The 22,527-nt window shown below is 36.1% G+C and overlaps 2 protein-coding genes across 31 annotated transcripts in view; one reads left to right on the top strand and one right to left on the bottom strand.

Annotated features, from left to right (window-relative positions):
- Positions 1–16,486, bottom strand: part of NCOR1 (nuclear receptor corepressor 1) — a 174,125-nt gene extending 157,639 nt beyond the window's left edge. For 7 of the 23 annotated variants that reach the window (XM_023529975.1, XM_023529989.1, XM_023529986.1 and 4 more), the window contains exon 1: positions 15,827–15,988. The gene's annotated coding sequence lies outside the window, so the exon portion shown is untranslated. Of the gene's footprint in view, positions 1–15,826; positions 15,997–16,467 lie in introns of those variants that run through there. The other 16 variants (XM_023529987.1, XM_023529980.1, XM_011359006.2 and 13 more) reach the window with 6 other exon arrangements.
- The window catches only part of PIGL (phosphatidylinositol glycan anchor biosynthesis class L), an 83,894-nt gene continuing 77,851 nt past the window's right edge, over positions 16,485–22,527 (top strand). For 5 of the 8 annotated variants that reach the window (XM_011359000.2, XM_011358997.2, XM_011358999.2 and 2 more), the window contains exon 1: positions 16,546–17,386. In XM_011359000.2, coding sequence (XP_011357302.1) covers positions 17,152–17,386 — 235 coding nt within the window. In that variant the 5' untranslated portion in view covers positions 16,546–17,151. Of the gene's footprint in view, positions 17,387–22,527 lie in introns of all 8 variants that reach the window. The other 3 variants (XM_023529993.1, XM_011359001.2, XM_011358998.2) reach the window with 2 other exon arrangements.

Raw genomic sequence — 22,527 nt, 5'->3', positions numbered from 1 at the left:
TGATTTTACAGATCAGGAGCTAAAGCACAGAGAAGCTAGTGTTTTCTGCATTACCTTTGCAGCTTTCTCAATAAGTAGTGAACTACTGAGGAGCTAAGATGTTCACTGGGACCGCACATTAAAACCACCTGGGCAGGGTTCCTCTTCTACTATCACACCTGCACTTGCTCCAGGTGGAAGGGGAAAAGCCAGCAGCATGTGGGGTTTTTGATGGTGGTGGTATTTGTTTCATTTTGTTCTTGGAAATAGGTATTATATGTCTGATTTAAGACTTTTTACAAGTACTATAGAATACAAAGAGAAAATCGTCTTACCCTTCCGCCCAGAAGGTAACCAAAGTTACTAGTTTCTAGAATATCCTTGAGAAATATCCTTCTCTACTCCCCACCTATGGGAGTGTAGTATGTATATACTGTTCTATATCTTGCTTTTATAACTTAATATATCTTGACAATCATTCTCACAAGTCCACAAATACCTTCATTCTCTTTCCCTTGCTATTATTTCACTGTATAAATGCTCAAATATTATGAAAGTTTTCCAAGTAATTCTGATCTGCAGCAGTAAGAAATCCTTTCTTGATCAATATCTCTGAGCTATCCTCCCAATTCAGGCATCCTAAATAAATAAAAACTATAAATAGAGGCAAAAGGAAAGACTATCAGCTCAAGGTCATCTAAATTTTTTCCAACAGTGGCCCACATGATGAGAAATCCATGCAGTATGGTGGTGTTTGTGGGTTGTTTTGTTTTTTTCAACATTCAGCAATAGTGAGTCCTGAGTTCAAAACCTCCATTCGATATCATTCATGTATTAGTCAAATGATTTGTCCATGTTTCCCTTTTGTCAGTAATCCTTTGTGATACCCTAGAGTTCTGTGATTTGATTTTAGCGAAGTTTAACTTGAATATCTCCAAAATAAAATAAATTCAGGTCCTATCAGTTCAACACAAGTGGCAAGAAAACATCAGCAAGATCAGAGATTAGCTCTTACTGGCATACAAATTTATGGATCAAAGTAGGCCCCACCTTTACCCCTACCCCTACCCCTACCCCTACCCCTACCCCTGCCCCTGCCCCTGTTCACAAGAACTGCAGCTTGGAGACCACAACAACCCCCTTCCTCAAAACTTAAACATAAGACATACATCCAGCAATAGTTTAGAACCTTTTTTTAACCAACACTCCTTCCTCAACCATCTTACATGAAAGCCAAATGTATAAAAATAAACAAAGGAGAAATATTCTGATTCAGTGAGAATGGGAAACCCAAACTATATTTTTAGTCTTTCTTCTCCAGTCCTGCCTCCACCCACACTCCAGTCCTGGCTCACCAACATACCTCCGCAGAATACTTTACAGTTTGAAAACAACCAAAATAAAAGAATTCGGTTTAAAGTCAAGGCTTAAGGGGAAGGGAACACTTAAACTGGCAGTTTCAAACTTTAAGTTCAGTTCTTAGAGTCCAAACTAATGAACTCAGGGTTAGTTACATGCCTGACTCATGAAATGTAAAAATTCTGTGCAATTTTTAAGAAACCTGGTCAAGGTTTCGTGTGCAATCCCCTCATATCACAAACATATACAATCTTTATTTTGGAATAGAAATATACTAAAATTAAATGTCATTGTCATAAGTGACAAGAGCACATTTTACCTGAATTTTACAGGTAAACCCAGAACTAGCCTCCTATATTTTACAAATAGGCAATAAAATGTAGTAAAATGAAATTGCCCTACTTAATTACTTTTTGAATCTTCCCACAGTAAAATATAGTAGTTCTCCCCCAACCTCTGCCTTACCTGTGGTTTCAGTTACCCGTGGTAAACCGCAGTCTGAAAATATTAAATAGATAATTCCAGAAATAAACAATTTATAAGTTTTAAATCTCCTGCTGTCCTGCTCCATCCTGTCAGGAAATGAATCATCCCTTAGTCCAATATATCCATGCTATATATGCTACCTGCCCATTAGTGGCCTTCTCGGTTATCAGATCAACTGTCATATTATCACAGAACGTGGGTTCAAGTAACCCTTATTTTACTTAACGGCCCCAAAGCACAAGAATAGTGATGTTGGCAATTGTACATGCCAAAAAGAAGATGAAAACTGCTTCCTTTAAGTGAAATGGTATTTATGTATAGAAAAACATAGTATATATAAGGTTAAGTACTACCTTGGTTTCAGGCATCCACTGTGGGTCTTAGAACAGATCCCTTGCAGATAAGAAGAGACTACTGTAATAAAGATGGACACACACACACACACACACAAAACTTACTTATCAAGAAACTTATCTTTCTTATAACAGCAAAATTTCAAATACAATCCTCAAAAAAAATTCCAATTCCTCCCACCAAAAACTCCTGGCTTTTGGCCTACATGTACTTAGGTTTTCAAGGTGGCCTAAGCTATCTTGGAAAAAAAACCTAAAAATGTACTTTACTGTGGTGGAACTGCAGATGCCAGTTTAGATGAGCAAGAATAATTCCGCCAAGGGTTACAAAAAAGGTGAAGCCCACAGTTCACCAAAGCAGAAAAAGGATCCGACGAAGTACACAAATCAAATGATCAAAAATAAGACCTTCTGATATAAAAGTAAGGGATAAGGGAATGGCCTCTATGACAATGCAGATGCCAAAACACTGGTTACTAAATTGAGGCAAACAAGGTTGCAATAATTTTCACTAAGCAACCCACCTCTGTTCCAACTCCAAAAATACACCCCACTGGAGTATCCCAACCACCTAAGATTCTCCAGACTGGAGATGATTTTTAAAAAGCCAACCTCAACAAAGAAAAGTCATGGACCAGGTAGCTTCACAGGTCCAGAATTAATACCTATCATTCTCAAACTATTTTTAAAAATTCAAAGGGAAAGACTCCCAAGCTCATTTTACAAGGCCATCATTACTCTGATTCCAAAACCAGACAAACACACACACAAAAAGAAAATTATAGGCTAATATCCCTGATTAACATAAATCCAAAAAATTCTCAAAATATTCACAAACCGAATTCAGCAATACATTAAAAAAGATCATACACCATGATCAAGTAGGATTTATTCCTGGGATGCAAATCAATTAATGTGTTACACCACATAAATAAAATGAAGAATGAAAATCATATGATCGTATTAGTAGATGCAGAAGAAGCATTTGACAAAATCCAACAACCATTTATGACAAAAATTCTGAACAAAGTGAGAATTGAGAAAATATATGTCAACATAATAAAAGCCATATATGACAAACCCACAGCTAACATCATACTCAATGGTGAAAAGCTAAAAAGTGTTTTCTTTAAGAATAGGAACAAGACAAGGATGTCCACTTTCACCACTTCTATTCAACATAGTATTGGTAGTCCTAATCACAGCATTCAGAAAAGAAAAATAAAAGGCATCTATATTGGAAAAGAAGAAGTAAAACTGACATTATGCAAATGACATGATACTATCTACATACAGAGAACTCTAAAGATTCCACCAAAAAACTATTATAACTGATAAATGAATTCAGTAAAGTAGAATACAAAATTAATATTCAGAAACCAGTTGCAGGGCTCGTCCTCGTTAGTACAGTGGTGAGTATCCCCACCTGTCAGAAACCAACTGCACTTTATATACCAATAATGAACTATCAGAAAGAGAAATTAACAATCCCATTGACAATTGCATCGAAACATAAATAAAATACATAGGAATAAATTTAACCAAGGAAGTAAAAGACCTGTACTTGGAAAAGTATAAGATATTGAAGAAAGAAACTGATAAAGATACAAGTAGAAACATATACTGTGCTCATGGACAGAATTAATATTAAAATGTCCATACTACCCAAAGTCATCTATAGATTCAATACAATCCCTATCAAAATACCAATGGTATTTTCCACAGAACTAGAACAAATAGTCCTAAAATTTATATGGAACCAAAAAAGAACCAAAGTAGCCAAAGCAATCATGAGAAAGAACAAAGTTAGAGGTATCACACTATCATATCAAAACATATGATATGATGCAAGGCTATTCAAAACAGCATGGTAATGGCATAAAAACAGACACACAGATCAATGGAGCAGAACAGCCCAGAAATAAACTCATGCCCATATGGCCAATTAATATACGACAAAGGAGGCAAGAATATACAATGAGATAAAGACAGTCTCTTCAATAAATGGTGCTGGGAAAACTGGACAGACACATGCAAAAGAATGAAACTGGATCACTTTCTTAGACCACATACAAGGATAAACTCAAAATGGATTAGACTTAAATGTAAGACAGAAACCATAAAACTCCTAAAAAAAAAAAAAAAACAGATGCAGTATACTCTGACATTGCTCTTAGTAATATTTTTTCTGATATATTTCCTCAGACAAGGGAAACAAAAGAAAAAAATTAGACTACACCAAAACTAAAAAGATTCTGCACAGCAAAAAAAACACCATTAACAAAACGACAAGAAAACCTACTGAATAGTCACCAATGATACATCCAATAAAGGTTTAATATACAAAATTTACAAAGAACCCATACAACTTAACACCAAAAAACAATCCAATTTAAAAAAAATGGGCAGAGGACCTGAATAGACATTTCTCCAAAGAAGACACACAAATGGCCAAGAGACATATGAAAAGATGTTTTCATTTCTACCTCATCATAGAAATGCAAATTAAAACTACAATGAGCTATCACCTCACACTTGTCAGAATGGCTATCATCAATGAATCAACAAACAAGTGTTGGTGAGGATGTGGAAAAAAGACAATCCTCATGCACTGCGCGTGGGATTGCAAATTGGTGCAGCCACTATGGAAAACAGCATCAAGTTTCTTCAAAAAATTAAAAATAGAAATACCAGATGACCCAGCAATTCCCTATGTTTATTGCAGCATTACTTACAATAGCTAAGACATGGAAGCAACCTAAATATCCATCAATCGACGATTAAAGAAATGTTATACATACGCACAACAGAATATCACTCGGCCATAAAAATAGAATGAAATCTTAACATTTGCAAGAACATGGATGGACCTAGAGGGTATTACACTAAGTTAAATAAATCATAAAAAGACAAATATCGTATTTCACTTATATGTGGAATCTAAAGAACAAAATAAACGAACAAACAAAACAGAAACAGACCCATAGGTTCAGAGAACAAACTGGTGGTTGCCTGATTGGCGGGGTTGGAGGGTGCGGTGGTGAAGGCTGGATGGAAAAGGTGAAGGGATTAAGAGGTAGAAATTGGTATTTACAAAATAGTCTCAGGGATTTAAAGTACAGCACAGGGAATATAGTCAATAATGTAATAACTATGCATGGTGCCAGCTGCATACTAGACTTATGGAGGGGATCACTTCTTAAATTATATAAATGTCTAACCACTATGCTAAATATCTGAAACTAATATAAAATAATACTGAATGTCAACTGTAATTGAAAAATTTTTTAAAAGATGTGTAAATTGCCAGTTATAAAAACAGTCACAGGGATGTAAAGTACAGCATAGGGAATATAATCGATAATGTAATAACTAAATGGTGTCAGATGAGTATTAGACTTGTAGGGATGATCACTCTGTAAGTTATATAAATGTCTAATCACTATGTTGTACACCTGAAACTGACATACTATTGCACATCTACTTTAATTAAAAAATAAAAAATTATTTTAAAAAAGATGTGATACATACATACAGTAGAATGTTACTCAGCCATAAAAAGAATAAAATCTTGCTATTTGTGACAACATTGGATGGACCTAGAAGGTAATATGCTAGGTGAAATAAGTCAGAAAAGAAAGACAAATACCATATAATTTCACTTATGTGTAGAACCTAAAAAAACAAAGTAAATGGGAAAATAAAGAAAACAGAAACAAACTCATGGATACAGAGAACATTTCAGTGTTTGCCAGATGGGAGGTGGGTTGGGGGGATGGGTGAAAAAGGGAAAGAGATTAAGAAATAGAAATTGCCAGTCATTAGAACCATTATGGAGATGTAAAGTACAACAAAGGGAACATAGTCAATTATACTGTAATAACTATGAATAGTGTCAGGTGGGTACTAGATTTATCAGAATGATCATTTTGTAAGTTATATAAATGTCTAACCACTACATTGTACACTTGAAACTAATATTGTGTCAAGTGTAACTGAAAATTTTTTTAATTAAAAAAAATAATTAAATTAAAAAAAGAAAGCTGACTTTCTGAGCCTATCTCAGAGTCCAGTCCCCAGGAAAGGAGAGAGACTAGAAATCATCTAAGTGAATTCTGTAATTTGTATGAGATCAGAGTGCTATTAACTGGAATGAACCTTCTCCTGTAAAATAAACTAGATCATTCTTCCCTTTAAAAAAAAAGAGCTACTCTGGGGGAATGTCATTAATAAGATTATTTCATCGGTAGCTTCTTCTTACATTATGACATCTCACTTAGAAAACAGATGAATAGGAGCTACAGAAAAGGCCTTTTAGGGTAAACTATCCTACTCCAATATAGTGTGATATTGAAAGAAACACACTAATAAGGGTATAATTATTTGAGTAATCTAATACAGGCATTCCATAAATAATTCTTGGATTTAAAAAAAAGTGCTGCTTTATCCCTAAAGTGAGAAAGGAGAAGTTTCCCAAGACAGCAGTAGTAGACAACACACAACTGAGAATTTGGTAGTTTAGTTGCACTTATGTTAAACTAATTCTCTGAGTTGAGCAATATTCACTCCTTTAATTATAAGAATGAATATATATTTCAAATCCAAAATGGACAACCATTTGCCAATTCTCTCCTCCATTAACATAAAAAACAGTGAGCTGAGATTAGAAAAAAACTTGAACTTAGATGTTTGGCCAGAATTAATCAATATGACAATACATAAAGAGAATAATAAAAAGTTACCCTTTATCTAGGTAATGTGCTAACAGCTAGGTACGCATGAGCTCAGCTAAAACACTAGCCCCAAGGTAATTTTTTTAACTCAGAGCCAGATATCTTAAAGATCATGTTCTGCTGCCTCCTCTTAGACCCACTAATAGAGACTGCTGAAAATTGTGAAAATAAGACAAGAGAACAGTCTCTATTTCTAAGGTATATACCAAAATAAAGTAGGAAAAAAAGCAACAGACTTAAAATAAAATGTACTGAATTCTATACAAAAAATAAACCACCAGACACCTCTGAGGATAGAGACCATCTCTGTTTTGTTCACATGGCTTCCCTAGCACCTAATAGTGCTTAACTTTCAAAAAAAAAAAAAAAAAAAAAACATTCCAACTGCAAGTCCTATTCTTCTTTCTACACCCTCCCCCCAAGCCTACTACACTTCTCCATCTGGACTACCCCCATCCTCATCTGCTGCTGCAAGAAACTCTTAATGAGACTTGCTACTTCAATACTTTCTCTACTCAAAAGGCCAAATATTCTTTTTAAACCATAAATTAGAACATGTCACTCTTCCGCTTAAGACTCCCCAGGGATTACCACATAACTTAAATTAAAATCCCAGTATTCACAGCCCCACCCAATAAGGCAGGCTTCTGCTCCCAATTGCTCAGTTAGGCCCCAGCCAACAGAAGTTTACTTAGAGTTCCTTCAAGTTTCTTCACTGTGTGGCTAAGCCCTTTCTTGCCTCAGGACTCTGTCCTTTACTCTCGGTCTGAAACGTTCTTCCTGGCTTTTTCATGTGGCTGATTACTCAAACTCAGTTCAAATGTCATCTCAGAAAGGCCTTTTCCTGGTAGTAACTGGTAGGCTCCCACCAGTTACTCTCAATCACATCACCCCTTTTGTTTCTTTACAGATTAATCATAATCTAAAATGAATCAGTTTGTTTTATTTGATTATATGTCTCTGTCTTCCCCCATAGAATATAAACTCCATTTGCTTCCCTATTATATCTGTTGAAAAGAAAGTGCAAAAGAACTTAGTTGAATTAGAATTTGAAAATCTACTCAAGAACATAAGACTATTTGAACAAAAAGATAGAAAGTACATAAAGGTGTCAATTTTCCCCAAATTAACCTTTAAGCTCAATATTCTCAATCGATATTCAGTATTCTCCATAAAAATCTCAGCAAGATTTCTTTTTGAACCTCACAGAACGATTCTAAAGTTCATTCATCTAGAAGAATACATAGACCAGAATTGTTGAAATCTGAAAAAAAAAAAAAAAAAAAGAGTAATGAAGGGGTGACTAACCCTACTGGCATTAAAATTATAAAACAATAATAAAGAATATGGTAATATACAAAAAAAAAATCAAGAGAACATAATAGATTAGATACAGCTCCAAGCATATTTGAAATCAATGACAAAAGCTGCAAATCTGATCAGTGAGGCAAAGGAAGAATTATTCACTAAATGATACTGACACTTCTGGCTATTTGGTGGAAAAACATGCACATATATATCTCCCCAAAATATATCTCTAGCTCACTTCCTATACCAGAAATAAATTCCAGATGGATTAAAAATCAGAAGTTAAAAAAGGAAAAGAAAAAATAAATTATAAATATATTAAATTAAAATCTGGGGGCTTCTTTGTTTTAAAAATACAGAATGGTATATAGTCAAAAATCTCTCTCTCACTCATGTTCTCCAGTCACTCAGTTTTCCTTCCCATAACAATCAACCTTAACAGTTTCTTGGGTTTCATTTCAGAAATATCCTACGATATACAAGTAAATATGTATGCATTATTTTTCTTCTTTAAAACAAGCAGCAGCATACTCTATATAATATTCCTCACTTTGCTTTTTCAGTTTAATAGATGGGTAGATACTTTAAATTTTAGAGTAAGGAAGGTCTTTCTAAGTAAAGCATGAAACCCAGAAGCCACATATAGACTAAAAATGAAGAGAGCTAACATTTATTATTTACTTACTATGTGCCAGCCACTATGCTAAATGTTATTCACATTATCTCCATTCTACAAATAAGAAAATTAAGGCTTAGAGATGTTAAGTAATGTGCCCAAAGTCACAGTGCTGGGTTGGATACAACTGAATACATAATACCACAAAATAGAAGGAGGTGGGAATGTGCATACATATGAAAAAATGAATACCCTAATATGTAAAGAACTCTTGAAATCAATCTGAAAAAGACCAATAACCCCATCAAAAAATAACATGAGAACAAAACAGGCAATTTTTAGTCTATATGTGGCTTCTGGGTTTCATGCTTTACTTAGAAAGACCTTCCTTACTCTCAAATTTAAAATATCTACCCATCAAAAAATAACGTGAGAACAAAACAGGCAATTTATAAAATACAACTCCCTTCATTAAAAATGTTCAATCTCAATAGCGACTGCTAAGAGGCCAATTAGAATAACTTTTTTCCACTTCTTAAATTGTCAAAATGTTTAATTTGTAATATCTGGTACTGGCCAGAGTTTAGAGTTTACCAATATACTTGTGTCAATCTCAAATGTACATCGTTCATGTAACAGCAACTCTGCTTTAGGAATCTATCTTACAAAGCTGCTCGTACAAGTATACAAAATAAATACACACACACAATTCACTATAGCTTTGTTATTCTGACAAAACATTGGTAGCCATAAATTGATTAAACAAATTATGGTTATTTTCATAAGGAGAACACTATGTAGCTGTTAATGATAAAAGTAGCTCTAAATATACCAACATGTAACAGTAGTATACAAGAAACAGTATAATATGATCCCATAATACAGAAAATTATATACGCACACAAAAAATGTGAAAGAAAATGCAACACTTAGCAGACTACATCTAGAAGTGGTACTGTCAATGTCTTTATATGTTTCTATATTGTACTTCTGTAAATAATGTATTACAATAAATGAAAGTAAAGATTTTAAGATAATGTATCCTCCTTCACTTATTAAAATGATTTTGGGTGAATATAGAGTAACTTCTACCTCTCCCTTCCTGCTCTGTTCCTTTCCCTCTTCCCTTCCCTCTTTTCCCCTCCCCCCATACATACACACATACACACAGTTAATAGACTATCTTATATACTCAAAATCTCCTAGACAGCACAAGTTTTGGTTTCATTCCAAATACATAAAACTAAATTAAAAGAACTTAATCAAAAGCAATATAAAGTTAAATGTCTTTGAACAAGAGTTCAAAGACATGATTACTACTTGAAACAAACATTTCAAAATTATACAAATCTATGTTATTGCCAAGGGACATGAACGGCCTAAAACAGATTACCCTGACTGTGAACTGTGTATGACAACAAAAATGTCATGAAAAGAGTATCAATTAAATAAAAGTATGTGGGAATAAACATTCTGTGACCCTCATAAAAAAAATCTGAGTTAAATTTTCCTAGAAAAAGGCAACCTCAATTTATTCTGGTTTGATATCACTTTACATTCTTATGTAAACAACAAAACAGCCCGTTTTATTCCTCAAGGAGACAATGGGTAGAGGGTGGAGATCAAAATAATTTGGTAATCTTGACTGTTCTGTTGTGCTTGACTAATCTTCTTAAAATATTTAATTTTTAATATAAAACTTATCAGTACTATTCTTTCAAAGGTATTCTATAATAATTCTATAAACCAACTATTCCATATTCCTAATTCACAATTTCTTACAAGCACTGAAACCACTCCATAAGTCCCTACATATAAATTAACACATTCTTGTTCTAATATTATCTAGAAATACAAAGTCTCAGGTGAACCAATCCTATGTTTACTTTTTCTCCCCAAAATCCTAATAAAATGACAGAAACATTTTTTAAAAAGATGTGCTTTGATAATTTACTGATTATGCACATTTTACCTAACACTGGTGTTTTTTAATTTCCAAAAACTATTCACCATTAAGTTCCCACATGTATGTTAGTCAGTTTCTATAACAACCACACCAAATAACTCTTGCAGCTAGGCATTATTTTATGAATTCAACAAATTTCTACTATGCATTTCCTAGGTGCAGAGAGTTATTCTGAGAGTGGGGGCAGAGGAAGGATTTAAAAAATGACTGAGAATACGGACATGCCCACAATGGGATTATGGTCTAGTGGGGACTACATGAACACGTACATAAGTAACTATGATACAAAGGTATATGTAAAGCATTAAGAATTTTCAGAATGAAAAATATGTATCTTTGGAGAAGTGGAAATAAGAGACTTCCTGGATGAAGTAATATGTGATCAAACCCTCAAAAAAATAGGCAGAATTTAGAAGTGGTAGACTTTGGAAGAGAAAGGCAGGGAAACAGCATTCCAGAAAAGCACAGTATGAGAAAAATCAATCCTTCATAATGCAACGCAAAACAGACATATTATTTAACAGCCCAAATGGCATAAAATATGCCATGCTTCAGTATTCATGTGAGAATATCAGTTTAAAAAGAATAATATGCCTTTTCCTTTAAAATAAATTTTATGGTATGAATACATACAGAAAATATTATATATGTTTTTCAATGTAGTATTAAGAATGCAGTTCATGTTTGTGCTCTTTATCTAAGCTCTTATATAACAACTGAAGTTCCTCAGACTTAAAAAAATCCAGAAGTTTGAGAATTAGTGAAGCAAGCAATAGCCAATTTATAAAATAATTTAATCTACCTGTTTAGTTCTCACAGGTAACCACGGGCATAATAAAATTTCCTGTAATACTTAAATTTCATGAAATGTCACTAGGTCCAGATAACCTCAAAGACATTTCTGTTTAATCACAGCAGATTAATAATTAAGCAACCTAATTCCCTGTGATAATCTTATTACTGATGTAAATCGATACTAATTTTATTCAAACTGTATTTTCATTGCAGAAATTTAAAGTTAGGAAATACCTTAAATTCAATACCTAAACTGAATAAATGATCTTTCATTCCCCATCCACCCTAATATTTAAGTAACTGTCAATCATCACAATGATTCATCCCATGGATGACGCGATGTAATGGAATGAGCACTACAATGGATGTCAGAAGATTAGATTCCACCAGTGCCCAAATTACAACAATTTAGGCAAATCATTTCTGTGACCCTCAGTTCATTCACCAGTAAACAAGACTACAGATGGTATTCATAGGAACCAACTTACATTTGTTTGACTTATGACTTTTTCCTATTATATGATGGTGTGAAAGTAATGTGTTCAGTAGAAACCATAATTCGAATTTTAAATTTTAATCTTTTCCTGGGCTAGCGAGCGATATGCATGCAATACAATACTCTCTTGTGATCCTGGACAGCTGCAATGAGCCGCAGTCAGCTACATGATCAAGAGAGTAAAGAACTGACACACCATGTCGCCAGAGTATTTTGGATATTATGTTTTGTGTTTTTGCATCCCATCATGTCTACAAAATTCTCATCTGTGTCTCCAGCTTCTGGTGAGAAGAGGAAGCCAATTTATTTAAGATGAAATTCAAGATAACTGCCCAACTATAAGTTAGTGTTAAGTGTTTTGAGCATGTTTAAGGTAGGGCAAGGCTACAATGTTCGACACTCCGTAGGTTAGGTGTACTCAGTGCATTTTCAACATATCATTTTTTTCAACTTAAAGAGGGGTTTGTCAGGACATAACCCCATCGAGAAGCATCTGTAGATAATTGAGAAGCATTTATAATCTATATACCTCTACATTCTATAATTCTATAAACTAGCATTTTAACTAATTTATATATTTGATACATTTACTTAATTTTTTTTATTATGGTAGACTTTTTTGAGTAAAAGTAACAGCAGCACACATGAAAGAATCAAACTAAAGAACTCCATAGGAACATTAACATGGCTTTGTATAGTCTCACCTTCAAATGCAAAGATGACTCAGAGAAAAAAAAGTAACTTGTATCTGAAGACTATCCAAGTAATATTTGACCACACAAGCTTCTGGTATAGAAAAAAATGGTATTAGAACAGTAAAAATGTTCAAGAACACCACCACCACAAGAATACCAAAATATAAAACAGAAGCTCTATATACAGTCATTGCTACATGACAGAAGCTTTTCATAGCTTTTGAGTACTCCTAGTAAGTCCTGATAGAAAAAAAAAAATGAAATGTTTTCTTAACCATCGATATATATAAATGTACGTTTGCATTCTCAAACTTGAAAACAAAATATCAGGCAATCTACAGACTGAGTTATTTACACAAATACTGATCTGCTCAACTTTATACCTTTATAGCATTTAGCAATGTGCCCTGAACATAACGGCACTTACCAGTGGTCAAACAAGTGAATGAACTATACATGAATTTCTAACAAATAAATCCACACATAATAAATTATAATAAACTTTTACTACTTCTTTGTACTATATTCTAGTAAAATCCAATATATGAAGTAAAAGAACAAATGAGAATAACTAAATATGTGAGACTTGTATCACTCTCAGGCATCAATAAGAATTTGAAATTGCAATTAAGACAGATCACAAAATACAATTAAAACTGAATAACAAAACACAAAAAACTGAGTAACAAATAGCCTGACATTTACCTACATCAACCTCTTGTCTATTCAAAGGCCTTTGCTTTCAAGAACAGACAGCAATAGCAAGAAAATCTTAGTACTTCACAAATTTAAAAAAAAAAAAAACTTAAAAAAACTAGACTGATCTAAATATACCTAGCCTTGGAACAAACTTTTACTCAATTAAATTCAAAGAAACCTAAGTTAATTTCAAGCATTTTGTGTTGTTTTTTTTTTTTAAATTATGTGGGCAGGACAAATACTTAAGTTTTACTGTCTGATTAAATTCAACAAGACATCCAACTAAAATATATATATTCTTTAGAGACCATGGAGAGAATCACAGCTATATAGCTATATCGCAGCAGACAAGTATATTCAGGTAAGCTGTAATGTAAACATATTCTTCTAATTAGAATACAATGTTTATTCATTAAACAAATATGTGCAGTGTCAACATCCAACACAAAAAATAAAATCCTACATGATGCCATCAATGTAAAGATAAAATCAGATACCCTGTGCTCAAGAGGAGATAAAACAGGTATATAAACACCAAAAAAGCAAGGTAGAAAGTGTAAATGCCATGAGAGATGTGCAAATAAAGCATTTTATAAGTGCTGAGAGAGCTGTTACTACCTCACAGAAATATAACCCTTTCAATCTGTTTAATTTCAGAACTATTAACTCTCTTAGGCTCACAACAGCTAACCCCAACAGAGCAGATGTTTTTCTACTATCACAGGCTAGGAAACTGAAGCAGAGAAAGGTTGATCATGTTCCAAAACGTCACATAGTTAAAGGAAGAATCAGGACTCTTAGTATTATATTTTCTCTGGGGAAGTAGTTCAACATATGGCAAGCCTTTTGTAAAAGGAAAGAGCATTTTATTTTGGTATTGCAAGTAATCACATCCATATGTATGCATGTGCACATTATATAAACGTGTGTTAACCTTGATTTCTATTAACAAGTGTGCTTAAAGCAAGGCAAAGCAACCGTGTACTATAAATATTAAAATAACTAAATAAACTTCCACTGGATTTTAACACAATGAGAAAATAAAGACATTTCTTTTTCCAACAACTTGTGGTTATTTCTTCCGTAATTTTACCCATGTCTAAATAAATTCTAAAAATGGTCTCCTGAGCCCAGGTAAATTGGGCTTTTGGTTCATCCAATAAGTATCTTTATGAAAAGGTACATCAAAACAGTTTCAAAAAAGCATTAAAAATTAAATAATGCCATCAACTCTTCGGTTATCCAAGGACAATCACGTGTGACTCATGAGCTACAGCTAATGATCAAGATCTGGTGAACGAATGAATGAATGTTTGTAGTATTTTAAAATCCCCGGCCTGTTGCTCTTTGCACAATGTTCCGCACCTCCCATCATTGCCTCACCGGAATGCACACAAGAAATGTAAATTTCAATATAATTAGGATACGATTAAGGAAACAAATCTGATGCAGGTGAATACACTAATCCTCTAAATTAGAATTACCCAAACCACTACTCCACAAGGTTAATTCTGTTGAAGAGGCACTGAGGTATGCAACATCAGTAAAAGAAAAAACAAACAAAAAGCAAACTGACACTTCCTAAGGAAATACTGTTCATAAATATCATTTATTCCTATCCACACCTTTAATACACGACTATACCTAATGCAGTTAATTTGAAGAATTCAAATTCAGTCTCCACTCCAGTAAAACTAATTTCTCAATTATAGTTCCTCTAATCCCTCTCCCACCAAAAAACTCCCCAACTTCGCACATTAAAACACCAATAATAAAAGGCAGAAAATACAAGGTTCCGATCTTTGCCATCTCCACCTCTTCCCACCCTTCGCCATTACTCTCCGGAGTGGTTTGGTTAAAAAGGTGAACTAGTTTGCTCCTCTCGCACTTGTCCATGGCTGTCACCCTCCCTAACCCTTTCTACACTCCCAACACGGTTACCAACTCCGCTTCAGAGTGAGCCAGGCTCGCCACCTGTGCGGGCCCCACCCGGGGTTTCCAGGCCCACTCTGCCTCCCTCGGTCAGTCCTGCCGGTTCCGCACGCCCCCTCCCCACGGGACACTTCTCTGCCGGCACCGGCCTGGCCGCAGCCCATTCTTCCTCCCAACTCCATAAGCCTCCTTTACTCGCCCAACCTGAGCTTCCCGCCGGGCCCGACTTGTCCAGGGCGGCCGAGGGGAAGAAGCCGGATGGCTGGGGCGGGTCCCGACCTGCCAGGCCCGTGACGGCCCTCGCCCGGCCATGAAGCCGCGCCCGCGGCGTGTGCCCTGAGAGCTCTCCCAAGCCCCCGACCGAGCGAGGGCCCAGAGGCCGGGGCTTTGGGTACCGGGGCCTACTCACCGGGAGCTGGCGGAGCGTGGTAGCCGGCGCGCCCGGAGCCTGAGGAGCGGGACACGGCCCCGGCGCGCGTCCCCACCTCGGGACCTCGGTCGGCGCGGCGAGCTGGGCGCTCACTACAGCCACCGCCGTCGCGGCTGCGGCTGCATCGCCACCTTGGCCGCCATCTTGCCTCAACCCCTCTCCCTCCCCCCAGCCCCGGCGGCCGCGGCTTAGGCGGCTCCAGCGCCAGCTCCTCCTCCTTCCGGAAGGTTGGGGGACAGTCTCCCTCCGCTGGCCGGGTGCGGCTGCTAACACTGTCGAGCTTCCTGGGTCACCCCACGCCTTATCCCCTCACTTTTCCCTACGGCCTGGAAGCGCCGGTGCTTTCAAGCGGAGGTAGCAGTGAGCCTGGCTGGACTCAGTGCGCTGCCATTGGGTGCCCAAGCTGGGTCGCCCACCTCGAGCCTGCCGACTCCCCAGCGCCAGGGGCCTTCCCCCGAGCGTTGGAAAGGAAGGACACAAGGCCATGCCTCGGCCCACTCGACCCCTCAGCGACGCGAGGCGGCTTGGCGGGATGGCGGCGACTTCCAAAGGTGCCCGGGCTGCAGGAAGGGAAGTTGGTTCCCACGTGCTGGGAGCGGGAGGGGTGGACGTCGACCTACCCAAGATATTTTCCAAGGCTCCGGCTGTAATTCGTCCCAAGACTTCGCTGAAATGCCGGCAGAGCCTGTCTGTCCAAGATGTCGGTCTTTAAAGTCACTCCTCAAATGAGCCTGTCGCCCTTGCGACTACAAAGTGAGCTTTCAGCCTTACTCTTCTAATGAAATGACTGGACGGTCCATCGTAATGGCATACTGTTCTTTAAAGAAGCCACCACTCCACAAAAATCAAGAAAAAACAAAGTCGGCGTTTATCCGGATAAGGGGCTGTCTAACCGTATAATTACGAGAAAGTCCCGGGTTTTAAGAAATGAGTTATAAAACGTTGAAGAAACGAGGGAACCCGTACACAATATTTGGGCGTTTATTTTAAAACCCTTTCCTTTAAATCCATTGTACTGTGAGGACAAGGGTAGAAAATTGGACGGGAAGCGGTTCAGTTCAGCTCTGAAACCTAGCTGGCACACACCTCGTAAATGCTGCATAGAGAGAAGTCGATAAAGAAGTTGGGAGGCGTCAGTGTAAAACCACAGCAGGAACCCGACTTTTAAAGCCTCAAGCCATGGGAGCAGGTTGGCAGGACAGATTTTAACTCGGAACGGAATTTCCTCGAGTGCAGTTTTCTTGCCGGAGTCAGGGTCAGCTGCACCTTTCCCTATTGCGCAGGCGCAGTGCCACTTACAAAACATGGAAGCGGTAGGTATACTGTGTTTAGCTGTGGTGGTCCTAACATGGGGCTTCTTCTGGGTTTGGGAGTCCTCAGAACGAATGAAGAGTCAGGAGCAGGCTGACCTCTTGGGAGGCGGAAGCCATACCCTCTTGGTGATCGCGCACCCCGACGATGAAGCCATGTTCTTTGCTCCCACGGTGCTAGGTTTGGCCCGCCTGAGGCACCGGGTGTTCCTGCTCTGCTTCTCTGCAGGTAGGAGGCTGCTGGAGGGGTGTTGGGAGCCGGAGCTATGAAGGATATTTAGGTGCTAACCTATCTCAGTCGACTTTTCCCCAAAGGATTGAGAGTTCTTCCACCAAAGAGGCTGAACCATTTTGAATTCCTACCATTTATCAATCCCTACCATTGATAAATGGTAGGAATTCAAAATGGTTCAGCCTCTTTGGTGGAAGGCAGTTAGGTTGGCAGTCTCTTACAAACTTGAATATACTTTTACCAAACCATCCAGCATTTGCCCTACTTTGTATTTACCCAAAGGAATTTAAAACATGTCCACACAAAAACGTGCATACAGGCATTTATAGCAGCTTTATCCATACAAAACTTGGAAGCACTTAAGATGTCCTTCAGTAAGTAACTGGATAAATAAATCAGTGCATCCAGGCAGTAGAATATTAGTCAGTGCTAAAGAGAAATGAGCTAGCAAGACATGAAAAGTCATAAAGGAAAAACTAAGTGAATATTACTAAATGAAGCCAATTTGAAAAGGTTACATACTGTACGATTGCAACTACATATACTCTGGAAAATGTACAGCTAGGGAAACAGTAAAAACAGTGATTTGCAGAGGTTGAGGTAGGAGGAAGGATGAATGTGGAGCACAGGGGATTTTTTAGGGCAGTGAAAATACTCTGTATAAAATTATAATGATAGATGTATGTCATTATACATTGTCCAAACCCAGAGAATGAACAACACCAGGAGTGAATGCTAATGTGACCTATGGGCTTTAGGTAATAATGATGTAAAGTCATCAATTATAACAAATATACCATTCTGATGGGGAATGTTGATAATGGGGAATGCTATGCATGTGTGGGGACTGGGGATAAATGGGAAAATCTGTGTACCTTCCCTTCAGTTTTGCTGTGAACCTATAACTGCTCTACAAAAATAAAATTTTAATTCTAAAAATTTTTAATTAAAAAAACTTATATGCTAGTCCTTGTTCTATGCTTCAGGAATAAAAGTGAAAACAAGCTAGGTGAGGACTATGTCCTTGTGAAACTTATAATTTAAACATTAATAATATTTAGATATATAGCCTTTTAAATGGTTTCAGAGAGAAACCTTAATTTAGTCATCCCTTATTGTATGTGTTTAAGGGTGGGGTTTTTTCCCCCAATTTATCTCTATGACAATAACAGTGAACGTCTTTATTTCATTAGGATTGATTTCTAAATTTGGCTGCTTTAGGGCTTTTCATGCAAATTGCATACCCAGAAACATCAATTTACATTCTCCCTCAATATTCTCCCTCTCTTTGTCTCAATGTACCTCTCTAGCATTAACTAGAATGTTTTTATACTATTTCTTGATTTAATTAACACTTTTTTCACTCAAAATCATTTGTTGCTGGTAAGATTAAACCATTTTCATATTTAATGAGAATTTGTGTGTAAGCACTTTTCTTAGTTTGTGCTATGAAGGATATCAATTGCAAATGGATGCAGTTCAAGTCCTCAATTTTTTTTTGTTTGCTTTTCATTTTATGTTTTTTTACTACAAATATAGGAGTCAAATTATTAGCAAATTTGTTTCAAGATCTGCAAGAGAAGCCTCAGTTTTATTTCCAAAGTATAGGTGCACTGGGTTCTTTAATATCTCATTTTTTTAATAGGTTGGGACAAGAAATCAGAACCCTTTCAAATTTTAAAAAGTATGCCCTTGGCACATATTAAACACTCAGTATCTTTAATGTTGTCTTTCATTATTTCCTCTGAATCCAGTTTTCCATTTAAATTGTTCTTCCTTATAAATATTAAAATTATTTTTAAAATCCCTAGTTCATTCAAAGCTGTGGATTAAACATTACACCGCTGACTTCTAATGTGAAAAATGGGAAGATAATAATTTGTGATACATTATACTGAAAGCTGTAATGGTGTGTTAGAGAGTACTATGGACCCAAAATTAAGAAAAACCTGGATTCTTTTTTCAGGGGTTTAAATTAAGGAAAATTCTCCAAAGATTTTCTTTTGAGCTGGTCTTTAAAAATAGGACTAGGTATATAGGTAATGGGGCAAGTCGTTCTAGACAACAGTAAAAGTATCAGTTAAGTCTTAGACTTGTATGATTGATTCATTCTAACTATAGCTCCAGTTTTAAGGGGTAGGGAGAAGCAGGAATAAATACAGTATTTTGTTATTAGTGGCTCATTTAATCTCAGCAGTCTTATGATAGATATTATTTAATAACATAAAACATTATATAATATATAAAATGTTACACACATAAAATTTCTATTCCCGTTTTACAAATATGGAAACTGAATCATGAAGAAGTTGAAGTAACTTGACCACAGTGACCGGCTAGAATGTGGAGGAGCCAGAACCCTGTGGCTCTTCCCTGTTCTAACTATGGCAGTATAAAAACAATCAGTCTGTACCCAATCTGCCTCATTGCCTGGTATGCTGTGTCAGTTGAAATAACTATTTTGATTTCCAGTGTATATGTTCCAAGAAACACTAATTCATCAAATTGCTATTTAAAAAAAAAATGCTTTGGCTTGACAAGTTTGGGGAAATTAGCCAAATGTGCTATCCCTATTTAGAGGTTCATGGTCCTTATTAGAATGTCAACATCTTTGAGAAGTCTTGCTGTAAAAAATTCTGTTTAACTTTATTTAGTCCAGCATTTCTCCCAATGCACATAACCTATTAATATACACATGAAAGAAAGCTATAGTAAATAGTAGAATGTTACTGAATACATTTGGTGAACGATTAACACAACCAGTTCTGTGTTTTAGTAAGCTCATTCTAGTGGCAATATGGAGAATGGTTTGAAGGGAAAGATTAGATTCAGGAAAACCAATTTAGCTTATCCTTTCCCTTCCAGACTGCACTGCCAACCCTCATATATCAGATTTTCATGTATTTCTGATCTGTATAATATTCTTTTAGTCAGTTTGACATCCCTGTGCTAATATCATGCTGTCTTAATTACTGTAGCTTTTATAGCAGTCTTTCTGTCTGTGACTTTATGATATGTTTCCTTATTTGTATTAGCCTTTAATGTCTATTTTAATGCCTGTTAATAGTTTTATAATAAGAGTCTTACATAAGTACTAATGAGATGATTATTAATTTTGTCCCTTAATCATCTCTCATATCTAGAGATTCTTTTTGCAAATATTATTCTCTTGCTGCTTTCTCATAGTTTGATATTCTCTTTCTTTAAATATATTAAGCGCTTATATCTGTCCTAATAATCCCAGTTTCTACAGTCTCTGTGTCTAATTCTGCTCTTTGAATAACTCGTTCTGACTTGTTTCCATGCGTATTTTGTGATTTTTTTTTTAATTGTAAGCACATTTCGTGGAACCATATTTGTTATAATATTTTGGTGATTTATATCTGCTTCATCTAAGCAACAAAAAGCACTACCATAGATCACTCTAAACTAAAATTTTAGATTAAGATTTTTCAGTGCACAGAGGTACTGTAAATTCCAAACGTTAAGTGCATTAGTTGTCTAATGCTGTACAACAAATATCTCAATACTTAGTGGCTTTAAACAGTAATAATACTTTATCTCTCATGGTTTTAGACAGCACAGTTATCTCTGCCCCACGATATTTAGTACTTCAGCTGTAGTATCCCAAGGCTGGAGACTAGACTCACCTGACTTAGCTAGAGATGTCAGCCAGAACATCCACGTATAGTCCACATATAGTAAATCCACATAGCTTGGGCTTCCTCAAAACCTAGTGGCTGTGTTTCTGAGAGACAGCCTGTGCTAGGGGTAAGCCATATTGCCTTGGAAATCATGCAGTATCACTTTCACTGCATTCTATTTGTCAATGCAGTCTCAAGTCACATTCAGGTTCAAGGAGATGAATAGACTTCACCTCTTTATAGGGAGCAGCAAGGTTCTAGAAGTACATGTGGGACTAGAAGTACTGCTGTAGCTATTTTTAGTAAATACAGTGTGCCACACCAAGCAAAGGTCAGTTTATTTAACAATTCGTAGGGGGTGGCATTTCTCTTACTTTCCTTTCTACTAGAACCATGTCTGAGAAAGAGATGTGGCCCCACCATTTCTGTTTAAAGTAGGTTTTTTCTTGTTCTCCCACTGTAGGTATTACCTTTTGAAGGTCTAGTCTTTGCAGAGATCTCCTTATTTGTGCCCAAGCTTTGTCTCATACCTGACTTTAGGCCATCAGGCATAGGCTGATACTCAAGGTGCCTGACTTTGGCTCTACCTTAATTGTCCGGATTTGTACTTACCTATTGTTTAAGACCTTCAAAGATAGTCCTTACTTTTTTGATAATTCAGCCATACACTCTAAAACATGGTTGCCTTTTATTTTACATGATCAGGTACTCAATGCCGAGGGTCTCTCCAGCATGATTCTCCATCTGATTCACTATATTCCCTAAAACAACTTATTAGGTTATTTTTAATAATGATTTTTAATCATGAATAATTCTTCAAAGTTTTCCTCATCGAAATACATTTTTTTAGATCCAGAGTCAAAGTGTTAGTCTCATCTGACTCTTTTCATTCTAAGGAAATATCTTAGGTATTAACTGTATCCTATTAAGAATGGAATAAATTAGTAATATTTAACAATACAAATTGTTTCTTTAAGGGAGCTATAAAACCAGAACATGACTCAAAGGTTACCTGTTTGTGATCCTATTTGTAATTTTATATATAAACACTTAAGTACTTTCCTCTAAAGTTTAGATTGATGGGATGTCCGTATGATCATAGGCGCAGGCATCCAATGACTAACTGAAAACAATGCCTGTTCATAAATGTTGATACCAAAATGGTAAGTTAACTGTTTATAAGAATATTTTGTATTTCTGAGTATGTATTTACTTACCTTTTTTTAATAATTAAACTTAGAATTTATATGCCAGGTGATTGGAAATACTTGTAACAGCTTGTTTCAATGAGCTGCACACTGTTCTAATGCAGTACATACTTCTGATTTCATCTGATATAAATATACTTATCATATATTCAGAAAAAGACACTTTCCCATATGTTTGGCCTTGTTAATGACTATTTGTAAGTCACAGGTCAGAAAAACTAACGAAAAGTATTTTCATTAGTAAAAGTCAATATTAATAAACTTCTGAGAATAATGAAAAAATACA

The sequence above is a fragment of the Pteropus vampyrus genome, unplaced genomic scaffold (genome assembly GCF_000151845.1).
Source record: "Pteropus vampyrus isolate Shadow unplaced genomic scaffold, Pvam_2.0 Scaffold44, whole genome shotgun sequence".
Taxonomy (NCBI): domain Eukaryota; kingdom Metazoa; phylum Chordata; class Mammalia; order Chiroptera; family Pteropodidae; genus Pteropus; species Pteropus vampyrus.
Note: the sequence above shows the minus strand (reverse complement) of the source record. Positions and strands in the feature narration are given on the sequence as shown.